Source organism: Girardinichthys multiradiatus, chromosome 7, assembly GCF_021462225.1.
Source record: "Girardinichthys multiradiatus isolate DD_20200921_A chromosome 7, DD_fGirMul_XY1, whole genome shotgun sequence".
Taxonomy (NCBI): Eukaryota; Metazoa; Chordata; class Actinopteri; order Cyprinodontiformes; family Goodeidae; genus Girardinichthys; species Girardinichthys multiradiatus.
The window spans coordinates 4704625-4723522 of NC_061800.1; the positions used below are offsets into that span (position 1 = coordinate 4704625).

Genomic DNA, 18898 nt, shown 5'->3' on the forward strand with positions numbered 1-18898 from the left:
TCTTAGTAATTCCGACCATGCTAATTGCTCTAATTGCTAATATGAAACACTAATGACAAAAACATATACCTTATCATCAATTTCTCTTTGTTTTTAAATAATAGTGAAATGCTGTTTGAGTGCAGTGAAGTGTAACATTGACTTCTCTCTCACACACTGTGAAGTCGCCTCTGTTCCTAATATAAACACTAAATGATCGACCTTGTCAAAAAAACACTAAGGGCACTTGTATTGTCTCAATAAAAGAATAGATGATTAACAATCTGACACAGATGGGTTATCATAGGCTTTTTTTCTTTCTACGTTCCACTCTGTAGTCATTTTTAGGTATGCAAAAAGTGAGGTGTAATTGGTTTTAAAAAGCACTAAAAGAGATTTGTTGTAATGCTGTACTCAGATTAAAATAAACAACAAAATTGTTACCAAAGTTACGCAGATGACACACAGCTCTTTATTACAATGTCACCAGTAGACTATGAACCTATTCAAGCGTTGCCTAGATGCATAGAACAAATTAATGAGTGGATATGTCATAACATTCTTCAGTTGAACAAAAACAAAACTGAAGTAATAATTTTTGGACCAAAGGAGGAGTGATCAAGAGTCTGCACATAGCTTCAGTTACTAAAACTAGAAACTACAGATCAGACCCGTAATCTGGGTGTAGTGATGGACTCAGACCTGAACCTCCAGAGGCTCATAAAGCCAGTCCCTTAGTCAGCCTTCTATCACCTGAAGAACACTTCCAGGATTAAACGACGAACGTTCAAGCAGGATCTTTAAAAAATGCGTTTATTTTTAGTTCAACTGATTACTGCAACAGTGTCAAATTAGAATGGGCTTGTCAGAGCTTTACAAAATCTGTGACTGATTATTACAGAGAGATTGGATGACAGGATGTGCGATAGGGGCATCTTAGGGTCATTTTTGGTGTCATCACACATGCGATAGTATTACAAACACATTACAGTTACCAAAGCAACTGGCATTGACATTGAGTGAAGTTCACCAGACACAGATGATCCCGTGTAAACTTTATTTACATTACCAGCATATGACAGGGGATACATTCTCCATATGCAGATGTTTGGCATATTCCTGACAACACAATGCAAGATGAAAAGACCTGTGGGTTCCCTCATGTACCCTTCCTGAAGTATGTGGGCATACATTTGTTACAAGTAGTTTCATCTGTTTTGTTTTTTTGTTTGTTTGTTTTTTTTCTGTGTGTAATTCTCAGCAATGCCATTTGTCTGTATAAACTTTGTCTTTAAGTTGTCTAAATGTTCAATACTCAATACTCATTTGTCCTACATATATCCTTAATATCACCACTTTGTGTTTAGAAACACTAGCTTTGTTTACATGGTAAGTAAGAGTTTTAGTTGCTGCAGACAGAATCTTTCATTCCTGTTCCTGGTGAGGTACTGCACAGCAAAATCAATTTAATGTCCTGTTTCCACTTTGCCTCAGCTGTTTGTGCTGCTCTGCTGACTGTGCTTATCCAGTTGCTTTTTTACTTAGAAACTACCTTAAAATACAATGAATGTATGTCACAACAACACAAAATAATGACATTTTTGACACATAGATTTGTAAAAATCTATTTTTTTAAACATGACTTCACATCAACAAATACTGTACATCAGCCATACTGCAGTTAAAAATAGTTTTTTAAAGAAAACCACCTGATTATGTAGAGGAATGGTGCCTTAAACATTGGAAAAAAACTTGCGTGGGTAATTCTGCTGTGCTTAAACAAAGACTGTTTTTTAGTTTACTTCCTAGTGTATTACAGATATATTCAATAAATGAGAATTTTACTGAAAAGTTCATTTATTTTAGGAACCAAATTCACTAAGTGAAACACATTATATAAATTAATTACACACAGACTGATGTTTTCGAGCCTTTACAGTGTTTCTGTTAATTATGAGGGTTGTCCAGTTATAGCTAATAAAAATTCAATTCAATTCATAAATACTTTATTAATTCCAAAGGGAAATTAAATGTTGTAGCTCATTATGTAGGTTTCTTCAAAGAGCCATTGTAGATGCTGATTGCTGTAGGCAGGAATGATCTCCTTTAGTGGTCTGTCTTACAGCAGATCTGAAGAAGCCTCTGACTGAAAACACTCTGTTGACATGATAAACATGACATTTTAAATATAAATGTTGAATCAGAACAATAAAAACCACTTTTAATACAGAAATGTGGGCTTAATGAAAGTATGTTTTATACCTGCTTAAAGGTTTTTATCCAGGGACTGCAGATTGAAATTAGCTAAGAAGCTACACTCACCGGCCGCTTTATTAGGTACACCTGTCCAACTGCTCGTTTACGCAAATTTCTAATCAGCCAATCACATGGCACCAACTCAATGCATTTAGGCATGTAGACATGGTCAAGATGATCTGCTGCAGTTCAAACTGAGCATCAGAATGGGGAAAAAAGGTGATTTAAGTGACTTTGAACATGGCATGGTTGGTGCCAGACGAGCTTGTCTGAGTATTTCAGAAACTGCTGATCTACTGGGATTTTCACGCACTACCATCTCTAGGGTTTACAGAGAATGGTCCAAAAAAGAAAAAATATCCAGTGAGTGGCAGTTCTGTGGGCACCAGTGCCTTGTTGATGCCAGAAGTCAGAGGAGAATGGTCAGACAAGTTTGTGCTGATAGAAAGGCAACAGTAACTCAAATAACCACTCGTTACAACCAAGGCATGCAGAAGAGGATCTCTGAACGCACAACACATTGAACCTTGAGGTGGATGGGCTACAGCAGCTGAAGACCACCGCGGGTGCTACTCCTGTCAGCTAAGAACAGGAAACTGAAGCTACAACTCACACAGGCTCACTAAAATTATATTGGAAAAGTTTGGAAAAACGTTGCCTGGTCTGATGAGTCTTGATTTCTGCTGCGACATTCGGATGGTAGGGTCAGGATTTGGCATCAACAACATGAATGCGTGGATCCATCCTGCCTTGTATTAACGGTTCAGGCTGGTGTAATGGTGTGGGGTATATTTTCTTGGCACACTTTGGGCCCCTTAGACCACATTTAGATCATGGCATAAAGGTGTCCTTTCTATGAGTAGCACTCAGAATTGTTGTCTGAGTGCCAAGAAGAAGCCCAACAGATATAGATATACCTCTATAAAAAAAAAAATTATATATATATATATATATATATATATATATATATATACCGTATTTTCCGCACTATAAGGCGCCCCGGATTATAAGGCGCACCTTCAATGAATGGCCTATTTTAGAACTTTTTTCATATATAGGGCGCACCGGATTATAAAGCGCATAGAATAGAAGCTACTGCAGTCAAACGTTTGACTGGGGTTGCGTTATGCATCCACTAGATGGAGCTGTGCTAAAGAGAATGTCAACAAAACCGATAAGTCAGTCAGTCAAACTTTATTAATACACTACAAACCAGCGTTCTGATAACTCCATTCACTCTCATGGTAAGGTCTCCTCTACATAGAATTCTATTGAATAGAGCCAACCGCACGTTAGGAATGCATTGGAGTCTATGAAGTTGAAATCAAACGTTAGTTAAAACGTGAAAGGGAACTTTTCCCTGATTCAGTAAACACGTAAAAGAAACAGTTTGATGCACTAAATCAAACGTTAGTACTGTTAACCTTTCCTGTTTCTGTCCCCTGACCGTAGTCTGATGACACAGGGGAGACGCTTTCTCCAGGGCCGAAGTTACTTGTTTCCTCGGGGTTAACTCCCTCACTCATACGTTGCTGAGTTGAGCATGAAGAAACAGCATCAAAACACTGAGTTGTTGACGAGATTCGGGGTTCATTTTAATGACTTTGCAGCACGTAAAAACACAGGGCTTACAGACTCATACACCGCTGCTCCGGTCGCCGTCTCTACCCACCCCACACACACAATAATACCGACGTCACTCCTTCACTCTTGATTCTCAGCTACGGCAGCACACAGCGCCACCTCTGTCCGGAGGAGTAATGTCAACATCTTCCATACACACACACGAAACATACACTCCACACACTGAGCTTCTAATCACATATAGTTCAGGCAATTCCTGCAACAGTACATTCAAACGTTATACACACACAAGTGGTGTTGGACTAGGAGTAAGCACAGTACAGGTGTTTACCGCTATTACTTCGGCGACGCCCCTGACTACGGTAGCCGTAATGCTGCAAGCGGTGCGGCTTTGTAGTTTACCAGTCGTACTGAAACATTTTGACAGAGCGCCGTGTACAACCAGTATGGATCAACCAATTAACCAATTGATCCATATATAAGGTGCTCCGGATTACAAGGCGCACTGTCGTTTTTTAAAAAAATTAAAGGTTTTTTAGTGCGCCTTATAGTGCGGAAAATACGGTATATAAAAGAGAGAAAAGGAGAAAAGAACCGAGGAGAGAAAGAAGAATGAAAACAATACAATTCTGAAATTTATATCCGCTGGCTAAATGAGGTACATTAACAGTGAATGTGTTTACCTGTTTATTAATGTATGCTGTCCTTTCTTAAATAAATAAATTGAAATAAAAGTTTTGAAATTCAATACAGCCTTTGAAAAAAATTACCCACATATGGAGCTCCATTTCAGTTTTTATGCATGATCTCACAGACAAGGAATAAAACTTATCTGAAATAGAGCATAATATGGTTATTCTGAGACAATACATGCCACAGTGAGGTCACTGTTTCAGCTATATCCAACTAAATTCATATGGAAAATGTACAAATGTTTTAAAATATATATTATGTATTGCTTTCGTGTCCAATTACCATTTAACATTAAATCAGTATATTACTAATTTACAGCAGTTATCTTAGCAAAAAAACATGTGGTGTGTCTGGAAGATGTCTTTACGTGTTTTTTTCTTGTGTACATTCCCGTCTCAGTCAAATTCTGTCATAGCATGACTCAGACTGGTCCTGAGTCTGGTGGGGTGTGAGTCTTTTTCAGAAGCAATTTCCTTTCCAGAGCACAGCACAACTGTTTCCTGTTTGTGAGTTAAAACAATGCCAGTAGGCCAAGCAAGCTCTGACAAGGTTGGAAAATTATTTACTTTGTTTACACTGTAACAGAGGCTCACAGAGCCAGTGGTTCCAGTCATAACAGGCAGCATGGCAAGTAGCAGCTTGTCAGGGTCGCATGCAGTGTTGAGACCCCCAGGGGGCTGAGAGACTCCTGGATGGTGATTCCAAACTCCTGATCTCAGTTCTGCCTTGAAAAAAAGAGGCTTTATACCAAGAAAATGCCCAGATCTGAAAATAAATCAATGATTCTTCTGTTAGCTTTAAGCAATACTTTTAGAAGACTTTGAAAAAACACAGGATAAGTTTCTCATTTGGTAATACCATTAATCTCTACTTCCAGCTCATTCTAACATTGGGGTGGGAGATATTTAGTAATTAATTTAATTAATTTAAGAGAATATGCTAATGTGAATAGGTACAAAAGTTTGTCATATGGTATACAGTGAGGGAAAAAATGTATTTGATACACTTACACAAAAGGACTGTAATTTTCATTGTACATAAACTTCAACTGTGAGAAACTGAATCTAAAAATAATCCAGAAAATCACATTGTATGATATTTAAATAATTAATTATCATGTTATTGGATGCAAGTAATTGATCACCTACCAACCAGCAAGTTGTCATTTCAACAGATTGTCACACATGAGCTGGGGATCTCTGCAGCTCCTCAAGAGGTCTCCCAGCTGCTTTTCTGATTAATTCTCTATTTATCAGTCTGTCTGCTTACTAATAGTTGACTTCTGAAGGTAATTAGTTTCTACTGGATTTTATTAAAGGGTATGAGGGTAAAGGCGGTTAAGTACAAATACAGAAAACATTTTTCTGATATTTAAGTATTAATCAATTTATCATTTTCTTTCAATTCCATTATTAGGCACTATCACATAACATTCTAATAAAATTCATTGGAATCTGTGACTATAATGTGACGAATCAATTATCTTTGATGGACTAAAAGTCAGAGTAAATATCTATAAATTTACTTTGACTTTTATGTATTGTTCCTTTTACTTTGTAAAAGGAACACTATCTTCTATAGTGTTCCTTTTACTTTAATGCCTTAGGTCTTTTTGCTTCCTTAGATTACTAGAAGCAGTCAGCTTATTCTGTTTGTAAAATACATTAGGGTTCAGAGGTGCCAAACCACATCATTTCTTAGTCAGAATAAACTAAGTGATAGGGGTAATAACAAGAAGGAGAAGTCGATGAAACCAAATCAGCGAAATAAAAGCCAGCCCGGTTCTTGTTGCCATGTGATGTGTTTGCCAAAACACTTAATTAGTGTGGACGAGTTGCTGCCAACACTTTCTGCTGTCACACCTCTGAAATTATCACGCTGGCCGAGAGTACAAAACATTTCTCTGATTTTCTGCTTAACATTCACTTCACAACGAATCTGAAGGAGTGTCTGGGGCCACTCAAAATGGAGTTTTTGTCATTGCTGTCAGGTCACTTATGAGTAAGGATTGTTCGAGGTGAACTGTGGAAGAGAATTATCCTTGAACTTTTTTTTTATAAATGTCTGTAAATACTGGGTGGTACACAAAACAGAAACACAAAGGGGGCTTTTGGACACACTAAGGTTTCAATGTAAGGCTTGTTGTGAGCGCATCTATCCTATTGTGGCCTCCTTTCACCAAAAGAAAGTCTGATTCAGCCTGTCTTGGCATGTCAGGCATGTCATGCTGCAGACACACAGAGAAAGGGAAGGAAGTTCAAGTTGAGGCAACATTATTCTCCTATGCCTAAAGGCTTTACAAGTAAAATGTTGCTCAAAGCATTGACTATTCTGAGTGTATGGTGCACACAACAGAATTTGCTGTTTACCGTGTCATCAGAACACATGAAAGCCTGTACTTCAAAACAAGATTAGTGGCCCAGAAAGTAATTTAAAGATCAGCTTTTCAGCGTCATGCAGGTGTTTTAGTTATCACCCAGGCTAGCCACCATGGATGCAAGCTCAACCTGCCCTCTGACCTGTTTTTTGTATCTGACAAAAGCCTTTAATGCAGCCAGAGCCAAAGGTCCTCTCCATGTCCATGTCCTGCAAAAGCTCTCTGCTTTTATCTTCCAAGGTTCTCTGAATTCCTCATATCTTAAATTATTATTTCTTTTGTGTCACAATTGTCTTTGTAGAAAATTTGTTTTCTATTGCATTTCCAGAGGAATAAATCACCTGGATAACAAAGAATGATATTTTATAAAATGAAAAGCATGCTGACCCACCCTGAGCATCCACTTCATGAGACTGTAATACAACGAGTTTCTTCAGTCAGAGACTTGTTTGGATTCACTGTAATACAGACCACTACAGGAGATTCATCCTGCCCACATGTTCAATGGCACTTCAACTATTTAAGAAACATATAATTTAAGATTTATTATTTATTATTATTAATTTCCGGTTTTGCGTAATAATGTATTCTTAAACAGAATTAAATACATTTCTTGAAACGGTGCTAGAATGTCCATTTAGTGTAGAATCATCCTGTCCACATCTGAGTCTAAGCATTTCAGATTTTAGAGGTGATCACATCCCAGCCATACTTAAAAATTGTAAATGCACTTTTTAGTTTAGCCCTTTTAGTTTAGCAAATTTCAAATAAATAGATGCACCTTTATTGTTTATGTAATGAGCCAGTCTGACAAGCACTCTTGGTCAGTAAACTACATCAAAACAACAGAGCAACTCAAGAGCACTTCCCTGTTTATCTGAGGTTCTGACTGCTTCTGACAGGAACTGGATAGGGCTCTGCAAGACAAACTTCACTTTCACAAGAAATATCATAGTTTCAAAATCATAACAAGGTCTCATGATGATGCCCGGGGATCTTATTTTCAGTGTTTAACGTATGTATTTTCCTGCATCCTATTCCTGTATCTCACTTCTTTGGTAAACACCAGTAATTTTTTTTGTCTTTGTGTTTCTTTGTTACCTTCCAGACTTCAGTGATCAGCTCTTGGAGGTGGTTGGCCTGGAGGGGGCGATAGAAATGGGGCAGATCTACACTGGGCTAAAGAGCGCAGGACGCAGACTGGCTCAGTGTGCCAATGTCACTATCAGGTCAGCTGCTTCTGCCATCACTTCCCCATACTGAAGCTCTGTTCCTCGCACCTCTCTACTTCTGCTCTTCTTTTCTGTCTTCCTTTGTCACTACCCTGTTTTCATGTTCCAGTTTAACCATGCAGAACAAAAAATGCATTAATCGCATGTACATGCAGAATAAAAAATGTATTCCTTTTGAGAATTTTGGGGCCTTCTTGTCCAAACAATAACATCTCTGTAGGTAGTAAATTATATATAGAATGGTAAACCACTGGTTTCCCATGGTGTTAGCCATCGTACCAATGGTAACCAATGGAGTACATGGTAACCACTGGTCTTTAATGATTAGAATTGAAGTAGTCATGGGTAATCATTGAGTAGAGGAGGGACCTGTGTCTTTTAGTATCTATCCATTGGTAGAGGTTATAATGTGCATGCGGAGAGACCTACTAGAAAATAATTATTGCTATTGAGATAGTCATTGGAAGAGTTCTGGTGAACACAGAGTTAAAAATGATTTGATATCTGGTACATTAAGTGCACAGAAACATTAATGAGAGACAGAGGGAACATGTCCAGTGGAGAAGAACTGGTTACCATTCATGAACCTTGGGGTGTTTTTGTAGGAAAATGTTACTGCTTGTTGATACTGGTATAGACCAGTTCATGGCCATCTGATTATGTTCCAAAATGGGTAAGAAAATTTGGAAAAGCACTTCATTTCACCCCCCAAACCCAACCCTAACACTGTGGCTGGCCACCATATTGGTAGCCCCAAGACACCCAAAAAAACTAACATAGACCAACAATATCAACAGGTCATGAAATGGGGTTACAAAAATATTACGATACTCATGGCAAGCAGTATGTGTCTTGGGATTGATGGTGTTGTGGTTGGAAACACCATAATTTTGAACTCCCTCATGAGGACCAAAATATTGAGGCACGTGACGTCGCCCGGTACGGCCTGGGGTCGGGACTCGTCGGAGAGCGCCTGGTGGCCGGGTTGCTCCTCACGGGACCCGGCCGGGCCAAGCCCGAACGAGAGACGCGAGGCTATCCCCCAGTGGGCCCACCACCTGCAGGGGGAACCGTGAGGGACCGGTGCAAAGAGGATTGGGTGGCGGACGAAGTGGAGACCGATCTGAATCCGAGTGGTGTTTTGTTATTGGACATCTGTGCTAGACACGGATTGTCCATAACGAACACCATGTTCAAACATAAGGGTGTCCATCAGTGCACTTGGCACCAGGACACCCTAGGCAAGAGGTCGATGATCGACTTTGTTGTCATATCATCAGACCTTCGGCCGCATGTTTTGGACACTCGGGTGAAGAGAGGGGCTGAGCTGTCCACTGATCACCACCTGGTGGTGAGTTGGATCCGCTGGAGGAGGAGAAAGCCGGACAGACTTGGCAGGCCCAAGCGCATAGTGAGGATCTGCTGGGAACGCCTGGCGGAGCCCTTGGCCAGGGATGTATTCAACTCCCACCTCCGGGAGAGCTTCGACCAGATCCCGGGGGATGTTGGAGACATAGAGTCCGAATGGACCATGTTCTCCGCATCTGTTGTCGATGATGCTGCCTGTAGCTGCGGCCGTAAGGTCTGCGGTGCCTGCCGCAGCAGCAATCCCAGAACCCGGTGGTGGACACCGGCAGTAAGGGATGCTGTCAAGCTGAAGAAGGAGTCCTATCGGCAAAAACTCGGGCCTGGGAGGAGTTCGGTGAGGCCATAGAGAAGGACTACCGGTTGGCCTCGAAGCGATTCTGGCAAACCGTCTGGCGCCTCAGGAGGGGGAAGCAGTGCTTCGCCAACACTGTTTATAGTGGAGGCGGGAGACTGCTGACCTCGACTGAGGACATTATCGGGCGGTGGAAGGAGTACTTCGAGGATCTCCTCAATCCTGCCATCACGCATTCCGTGGTGGAAACAGAGGCTGGGGACTCGGGGTTGGACTCTTTCATCACCCAGGCTGAAGTCACCGAGGTGGTTAAAAAGCTCCGCAGTGGCAAGGCTTCGCATTGATCATACATGGATCCGCCCTGAGTACCTCAAGTCTCTGGATGTTGTAGGGCTGTCATGGTTGACACGCCTCTTCAACATTGCATGGCGGTCGGGGACAGTGCCTCTGGACTGGCAGACTGGGGTGGTGGTCCCCCTTCATGAGAAGGGGGACCGGAGGGTGTGTTCCAACTACAGGGGGATCACACTCCTCAAGTGGAGGAGTTTAAGTATCTCGGGGTCTTGTTCACGAGTGAGGGAAGAATGGAGCGGGAGATCGACAGACAGTCGGTGCGACTTCCACATTAATGGGGGCACTGTGCCGGTACGTTGTGTTGAAGAGAGCTGAGCCGAAAAGCCAAGCTCTCAATTTACCGGTCAGTCTACGTTCCTACCCTCACCTATGGCCATGAACTTTGGGTCATGACCGAAAGAACGAGATCCCGGATACAAGCGGCTGAAATGAGCTTCCTCCGTAGGGTGGCCGGGCACTCCCTTAGAGATAGGGTGAGGAGCTCGGCCATCCGGGAGGGGCTCGGAGTAGAGCCGCTGCTCCTCCACATCGAGAGGAGCCAGTTGAGGTGGCTCGGGCATCTATACCGGATGCCTCCTGGACGCCTTCCTCGGGAGGTGTTCCAGGCACGTCCCACCGGGAGGAAGCCCAGGGGACGGCCCAGGACACGCTGGAGGGACTATGTCTTTTGGCTGGCCTGGGAACGCCTTGGGCTCCCCCTGGAGGAGCTGGAGGAGGTGTCTGGAGAGAGGGACATCTGGGCGTCTCTGCTGAGTCTGCTGCCCCCGCGACCCGGTCCCGGATAAGCGGAAGACGACGACATTCAGAGATTATGCCTTAGTTAATTCTTTTTTTTCATTTTTGTTGAGTTGGTTAAATGTTAATTAATAAACCTATTTTAAGAGTTTACAGCTAGATTTAGGTCAAAGTTTCTGGGGTGTTGTTATTACGAGTGGTGGGTAGCAACCCTCACCCTAACCCTCTTTTCCTGTCGCACAGAGATTGCTGAGAGGTCTGATTCACAGCACTTATGGGGTTTGATATGCAGCACTGTTATAACACATAAAAAGTTGATTGAGATTCTGGTCATTTCAACTTTCAATCCTGTAAACTGTATGACTGAAAACATTGCATAAAGATGAAGCAGCATTTATGCAGCCAATTGGATCATAGGAAGTCAGAAGTGAAGTAGTAGGACTAACATTTAGAAATTAGTTTTTTGCTTGATAAATGAAAAATATATAAAATGACTGTTAAAACCTTTTTAAATTTATCACAGTACAGAGAGTGGTCAGATTTCTTTGGGTTAAATATTAGAGAGCAGAAACCTAAGTTTGTACACCCAGTTTTAAAATTGGGGGAGCAGTTGGGGGAGCATCCTCCATTGTTCAGGAACCTATTGACCAGTTGGTTGGTTGGTTGGATCATATAAAAGTTTTGCAGAGGTTTACTTTAAGATAGAGATCATTCAGAAAGACAGAATGATATTCTTCCAGAGACAGTAGATTGGGGACGGACAGTAATTAAAAAAACTACAAACTAACCCAAAACAAAAGTTCTACTGACTTTAAGGAACACTAACAATTTGACTCTAAACACTTCTCATTGATTCAGAATTTTCATAATCAATTTTTTTGATAAGGATGTCTTTGAGATGGAGTCAGAGTGCAGGACAGAATACTAACACTTTATTTTACTTCAGATATGTGTCCACTGTGTTTTAGATATTGTAACAAGGAGAGGATATTTAGATTGGTCTGTCTTACTTCTCCCGTTACTTGTTCTGAAATTCACCCCAATAGTTTTCTAAACCGGAATTGTATGAGTATTTGTCTCAGACATTCTCCCATAGAGTGTTTCTCTTCAGTCACAGAGACATGCATTAAAGCCTTAAACCGTTATTGGCTATGTGTGTGTGTGTGTGTGTGTGTGTGTGTGTGTGTGTGTGTGTGTGTGTGTGTGGACAGTGGGCTTGGGGATTTTAAAGAGTGGGGGCCTGTCTGGGAACTGCTCTCATGGGAACAAAGAGAGCAGTGTCTGACCCTGCCCTGGGACAGTGTTATTGGGCTTCTCTTTTGCCTCGAAGATGTATGATATCTGACCTTCACAACCTTTGCCCATCTCTGGCACCCATGCTCCCCACACTAACTTCTCACTTATCGTACTTCTGTTGTTTCATTTCAGGACCTCTCGGCGGCTTCCCATGCAGATCGATGGTGAGCCCTGGATGCAGCCACCCTGCACGGTAAGAGTGCAGTGATTTGTTTCCACAAAAACAATTTCATTCATAATTCCCAGACCATACTGGCCATCATGTGTAGCACTATATCATATTTTACAGTTCATTCATACAGATCATAATGGTCAAAATATTCCATGAGAAAAATGAATTCTTCAAAAAAGCGTTTCAAGAAGCCACTACCGCACGAAATGTCAAAGAAAGTTTTCCAGTTTGACATGCAGCTAGTTGTCACACTTAAAGGCATTAGAATACATATGGAATTTTTGTGCTAGTTGATGAAGATTGATCATACATGGAGATTTCTGTCAGTGGTTGTGGTGGGTTTGGACCAAAACGCAGATAGACACTGGGCAGCAGAATGATGATAGAAAACGTTCTTCGTTTAGTGAAAAACGTTTTCCAAAAACTTACACAAGTTGCCAACAAGGTAGTGCAGAGAGTCGGCAGAGAAACAGCAGGGTAGTTAACGGGAGGAACCAGCAAATGAAAATGAGAAACAGTGAGTTTTTAAACTAGGGGAAGTGCAATGTGGAACCAATGAGAAAGGGAGGCAAGTAATTAGATGAATGCTGAACAGATGTGAGTATAAGCTGCAGAGACCTGAGGGGGAAATGAATCTGACAAGACTAATTAACAGGGAAACAAAAGTCAGGGAATAGATCTAGGGAAACTATAACCAACAAAAGATTAGGAATCAGGAAAGTAAGAACTAGCAAAGTAGTCTGAGGACATAAAGAAAAACACTGACAGGAAAAGTAAATAAACAAATACTAAATGACTGGCAGCAACTAATGACCTGACAGAAAGGAGTTAAACACGAGAGCCTAAACAAAAGAGAACTATACTAAAATGACAACCCTGGGGGAAAAAACTAAATCTAAAGTAACAATAAACAGAAGGGAACAGAAGACCTGGGGAAAAGGAACTAGCTAACAAAACTAAGTAGCATTGACCTGCTGGGGAACATGAGCAACATATGAACACAAGGATCTACGAAGAAATCGTTAAGAAAAATAAACTAAAAACCCACAGAAAAAGTAAACAAAAACAAAACCCAAAATGGCAGATCCTGACAATTTCAGGTTCTTGGCTTGCATAGCTTGCTGCACATTAAGAAAAAATCAGCTGTTGGGGCCAGTACCCCCAACCACTGGCAGTTAGAGGGACACACTTGTGACTCTGCAATAATGCGCAGAGTTAAATTGAACTTATCTTTGTATCAAACCAGCACTTCACAGGAAAAAAAAATATTGAGATGCAAAAGGGTCTATTCTGCAGGTGATCATGTAATATGGCAGGGTTGCCAACTCTCACTCTTCATGAGTAAGAATCAGTAATTTAATTTTGTTCTCATTTACTCACTCTGGCCAGATATACTTCAATCCAAATAAGAAATGTATCTGCATGTAAAGCAAAACACTTGTTTTGCCTATTACGGTTTGTGATGGGTCTTTTCAAAAACAATACTTTAACAATTCTCCCAATCGTTCAAGAATCCTGCAGTCCTTTTTGATAACGCCTCAGTACTACACAGCAATTCTGTTGGTTATAATGTTGTGGGTGAATTGGTTTAGTTGTTTTCAATTTAAGTATGAATGACAAAAACTTATTTTTAGGTTGTTTTCTGAAAATAAATATGTACTTTTAGTAATATCCCACATTTTTGCAATACTGATTCCATCTGAACCCTTTAAACTCCACGTTTTAGTCCAAATCAACATGAATTCACCTGTTTGACATTGTGCACAATCCAACCAGTCATTCTCTTTTCAGCAACATCATAGTTACAGCTTTTGCTGTAACTATGATGGTTGGAAATTATACCGGCATCTCTCAAAAGGTATTTAGTTTTGAAAAAAAATCTGTTTTATTTACATTTTAATAAAAAAACAGCATGTCAAAAATTAATTATACCCTTCTTAATAATAAGTGGAGAAATCTGTATTCACATTGCAGCAATCAAATCTGTCTGATAACTCCTGAGTAGCCTTTTGCACATTTCCACTGGTATTGTTGTCAAATTATCTTAGGTTGGAAGGCCTCCTTTTAATCACCATAACCTTTAGCTTTTGGTTTGGGGGTATGTCTTTACCAGCTTTGCAGATCTAGAGATGTATGTATATTTTTGCCAATTGTTCTTTACAAAATAGCTCAAGCTCAGTCACTTTCCACAGATTCTCAGTGGGAATTAAGTTGAGACTTTAACTAGGCCATTCTCTCGTGATTCTCCTTTAAATTGAACCATTCTATTGTAGCTCTGGTTTTATGTTTAGGGTAATTGTCCTGCTTGAAGGACAATGGACTGAATCTCAACCTGAGCCTCAAGTCTTTTGCATGTATTTAGCTTCATTTATCTTCCAATAAACCCTGACAATTTTTCATGTCTCTGCTGAACAAAAGATTCTCCACAGCAGGATGCTGCAACCATTCTCTTTCAGATTTTTTTATTTTTATTTTTTTCTGGAAAATTCTGAAAATGTGCAGTTATGTACTGCATTGTGTCGGTCTGTCACATAAAATTCCAAATAAAACAATTTGTTGTTTTAATGTGATAAATTCCAAAAATGTTGAATGAGTATAAATACCTATGCGAGGTGCTGAAGCTATCCTATCTTTCAAAGCTAGTATAGAAGGCAGAGTGCCCTACCAAGTTCCTTGTTGCTCTACTTTGGTTGTGTCTTGGCTGATTTCCCAACTCTTTCATTCAGCCACCTCTGCATATGCCCGGCCTTGACCTCCAACAATGTCATTCCATCAAATCTCACAGCATATTATACACCTCACAGGGGGGAGTCAGTTAATTGTCACAGTGCAGCAAAGCCTCTCTTGTCAGTCATTTTCAAGGCCACACTGAGTTATTTAGCTATAAAATGCCAGAAAGTGATGACTGTCAGCCTAGTAAGCGTGTCAAGCAAAGCAAGCAGGGTTTTTGCAAACAGATTCCATCACTTTCTTTCCTTCCTTTTACAGGTCATGATCACACACAAGAACCAGGTCCCCATATTGCTGGGACCACCTCAGAAGATGCCCTTCTTCTTCTTCAAGAAGCGCAACTGTAGCCGCGACTAGGACTTAAACGTCCCAACTCAAAAACACACACACTTTTACGAAAAACATATGCACACACAGGCCTATCAGAAAACAGCTGTGTTGCTGCCAGTTTGGATTATAAACATGGGAAATTTATTTTGTTCCTAAAGTTGTGATGTCTACAGAGATTTCATACTTAACAGAACCTGCAAAGATGGCAACAGACAGTACCAACCATCAACCTAAAACATCCTTTCCCTCAGCGCCTTGAATAGTCCTACCCAGAAAATCCAAGTCACACACCAATACGGCACTGCCAGCTGAGCTGCTGGGTCTGGACAGTCAAAGAGGCATGTCATATGACGATCCATTAGAGACTGACACACACTACATTGAGGAGTGCTGGCGAGTGAAGGAGTGAGGCCTTCATCTTGGTTAAAATACCTGTATGAATAATGAAATGACAGCTGCTTGTAAGAGCACTTGTCTCTGGGTCTCCCCACAGACTCTCATCACGCCATAGCAAAGGAAGGCCTCATCCATTATTAACTGGCAGTGTTTGCAAATTGATGGCATCGTAGTGCAACTGTGGCCCAGAAAGGATGGAAGCATGCAGGAACTGTAGTATCACTGTCGTATCAAAAAAATATTTTAGACCACATTTCCTGGCTGTACAGATGATCCATCGTTAGGCTTCAGGCAGACACAGTGACGGTCCTATTAGGTCGCTATATATTAAGTCTGAACTGAAAGTAGAAAATAGAGACAGTGTGGTTTGCTTTTGTTTTCTGTTAGAAAGTGATGCATGTGCTGTAACACTAAATTCCTGATTACGTAGGATCAGCTCTTGTGCACAGTACAGTGCATACTAGCAAACTTCTAGTAGGCTAAAATCAAACCCCTCAGGGGTGTAAAAGCAGGGACAGCTATTATTTTTGTATTTATGTCAGCGTTAACAGGTGAAACAGACTGATCTCTCACTGAGACCCTACCCTTAGTAACTGAGTCAAACATTGAAAGTGTACTGCCAACAGTTCTCCGGCAGGAGGTCCATAAGGAGTTAATGCCAAATGAAACAGAATTGCTCGAAATGATAAAATAGTAATATTAAAATTTTATTTAGTGTTTATAACAAATGTATATTACTGTCCTGACAAAGTATATTATAAGAGTATGTGCAGATAGAGTATTTTTCAGGAAACTAGGTCTAGCGCACGTATACTGTAACTGTACACATGAATGTCTTTTATCATATTGGATATATGTGGCAGGTTTGCCTCAGATCGCTGTTCTGCTGCTGCAGTCGCTCTCCAAAAGCACTTTTCCACTTCATCTAATCAGATCAAATTACAGTCATGGTACAAAGAATGTACACTCTATCTAACTTTAAAGTTAAACATATCAACATAAAAAATGATTTCCTCTGTCAAGTTCTATAATGATTAAAATCTAAATTTAGGCTTACAAAAAACACACACCATGGTCCACACTGTTATTATCAAACAAAGATTAAGCTAAAATGGTAAAGCTGTGCATAAAAAAACTAATAACCTTGCTGATTCCATTGCGATTTAAGAAGTAAAGTAGCAGTAAGATAGCTGCCAATGTTTCTCGGAGTGGATGTTTTGGCAAATTTACACAAGATGGTCTGAGAAATAAAAGCCAAAGAACTACATCTTAGCCAAGCCTTAGTTAGCATGGTAAATGTTAAAGTTCATGACAGGACAAGCATACAGAGACTGAACAAGTATGTCTTGCATGAAAGGGGTGATAGGAGAAGGCTTGTTCTCTCTAAAAAGAATTTGTTTGCACAAATTATACAAAGCTGTATGTGAATAAACCACAAGATGGATTGAATATATCAGCACAAACACTTCAAATCAACTGCCAAGCACCTACGTGGAGGGCTGCTCATGAACCCCTCTGTATACTAAAGTATTTTACAGCCAAATGCAAGGACCTCTGTTTGACAGACGTTTGGCTGAAGCTGGTTCAACAGCAGGACAATGACCAAAAAACAGCAGCAATCTTCAACAAAAAGTCTGACAAAGAAAAGAGTCAAGCTTGCAGTGGTCTGGCAGAAGTTCAGACCTTATTGAAATGCTGTGGCACCAACCTAAGAAAGCAGTGCAAAGTAAATCTGTGGAAAATTTCGAGTCATTTAGGAAATTTCTAATTCAACTTACTGAATCCTGACTCTTATGTGTTTTTCTGCACTGTTTTTCCATTTTGGCTTCTTTTTTGAGGTTAGATGTAAATCATTGTAGAACCTGGTAAAGAATGTAATTCCTTTCTTTTGTCTAGTGTAGTTAAAAACCTAGGACTGAGAGTGTATTTTTCCTTTGACTGTGTGTTAGATTTTATTTAGTGGTATTTATACAGGGTTTGGACAATGAAACTGAAACACCTGGTTTTAGACCGCAATAATTTATTAGTATGGTGTAGGGCCTCCTTTTGCGGCCAATACAGCGTCAATTCATCTTGGCAATGACATATACAAGTCCTGCACAGTGGTCAGAGGGATTTTAAGCCATTCTTCTTGCAGGATAGTGGCCAGGTCACTACGTGATACTGGTGGAGGAAAACGTTTCCTGACTCGCTCCTCCAAAACACCCCAAAGTGGCTCAATAATATTTAGATCTGGTGGCTGTGCAGACCATGGGAGATGTTCAACTTCACTTTCATGTTCATCAAACCAATCTTTCACCAGTCTTGCTGTGTGCATTGTCATCCTGATACACGGCACCGCCTTCAGGACCCAATGTTTGAACCATTGGATGTACATGGTCCTCAAGAATGGTTCAGTAGTCCTTGGCATGCAACAGTCTGGGTGGTACGCTTCTTTAGGGCTTCTCCACACCGTAACTCTCCCGGATGTGGGGAAAACAGTAAAGGTGGACTCATCAGAGAACAATACATGTTTCACATTGTCCACAGCCCAAGATTTGCGCTCCTTGCACCATTGAAACCGACGTTTGACATTGGCATGAGTGACGAAAGGTTTCAGTTTCATTGTCCAACCCCTGTATCTCTCCTATGCTTTGCTCCACCTTTTGACAATGGGTACTGGTGCATTCTGCAAAATGAATGGAATACAGACGGAGGACTTGTTCCTAATTCTTTTTATTAACCGCGAATAAACAATGAGAGGAGTTGGAACAGGACCATTAATTTCCATTAACCTAAAACAGACTTTCGAATTGGTGTTGGAACAGATAAATCAGGGTACCATTCAGCTTCTGGAATGGATCTGACCTCAACCTGAAAATATATTTGTGCAACAGTATCAAATATAGTACATTCTTGTGCTCTTCTTAGTAGTTATGTTATTATTGCAGTGCCCTCCCGATCGGCTAATAGGGTATAATAATACACACCCAATAACTGTATCTTGTTAAAGTATAATTTTTTAATATTTACAAACAGAGCACTTAATCCCATGGGTGTGAACATTTTCCCTCTGAGTTCTTATAAATAGCTAAAATCAGCTTAGACTACCAGCAGTTGCTGTT

General features: G+C 40.5%; 1 protein-coding gene across 1 annotated transcript in view; it reads left to right on the forward strand.

Moving 5' to 3' along the window:
- Nucleotides 1–15443, forward strand: part of LOC124871248 (diacylglycerol kinase gamma) — a 183215-nt gene extending 167772 nt beyond the window's left edge. The window contains exons 24-26 of the mRNA XM_047370405.1: nucleotides 7998–8118; nucleotides 12299–12359; nucleotides 15327–15443. Coding sequence (XP_047226361.1) covers nucleotides 7998–8118; nucleotides 12299–12359; nucleotides 15327–15425 — 281 coding nt within the window. The 3' untranslated portion in view covers nucleotides 15426–15443. The remainder of the gene's footprint in view (nucleotides 1–7997; nucleotides 8119–12298; nucleotides 12360–15326) is intronic.
- The last annotated feature ends 3455 nt before the right edge of the window (nucleotides 15444–18898 follow it).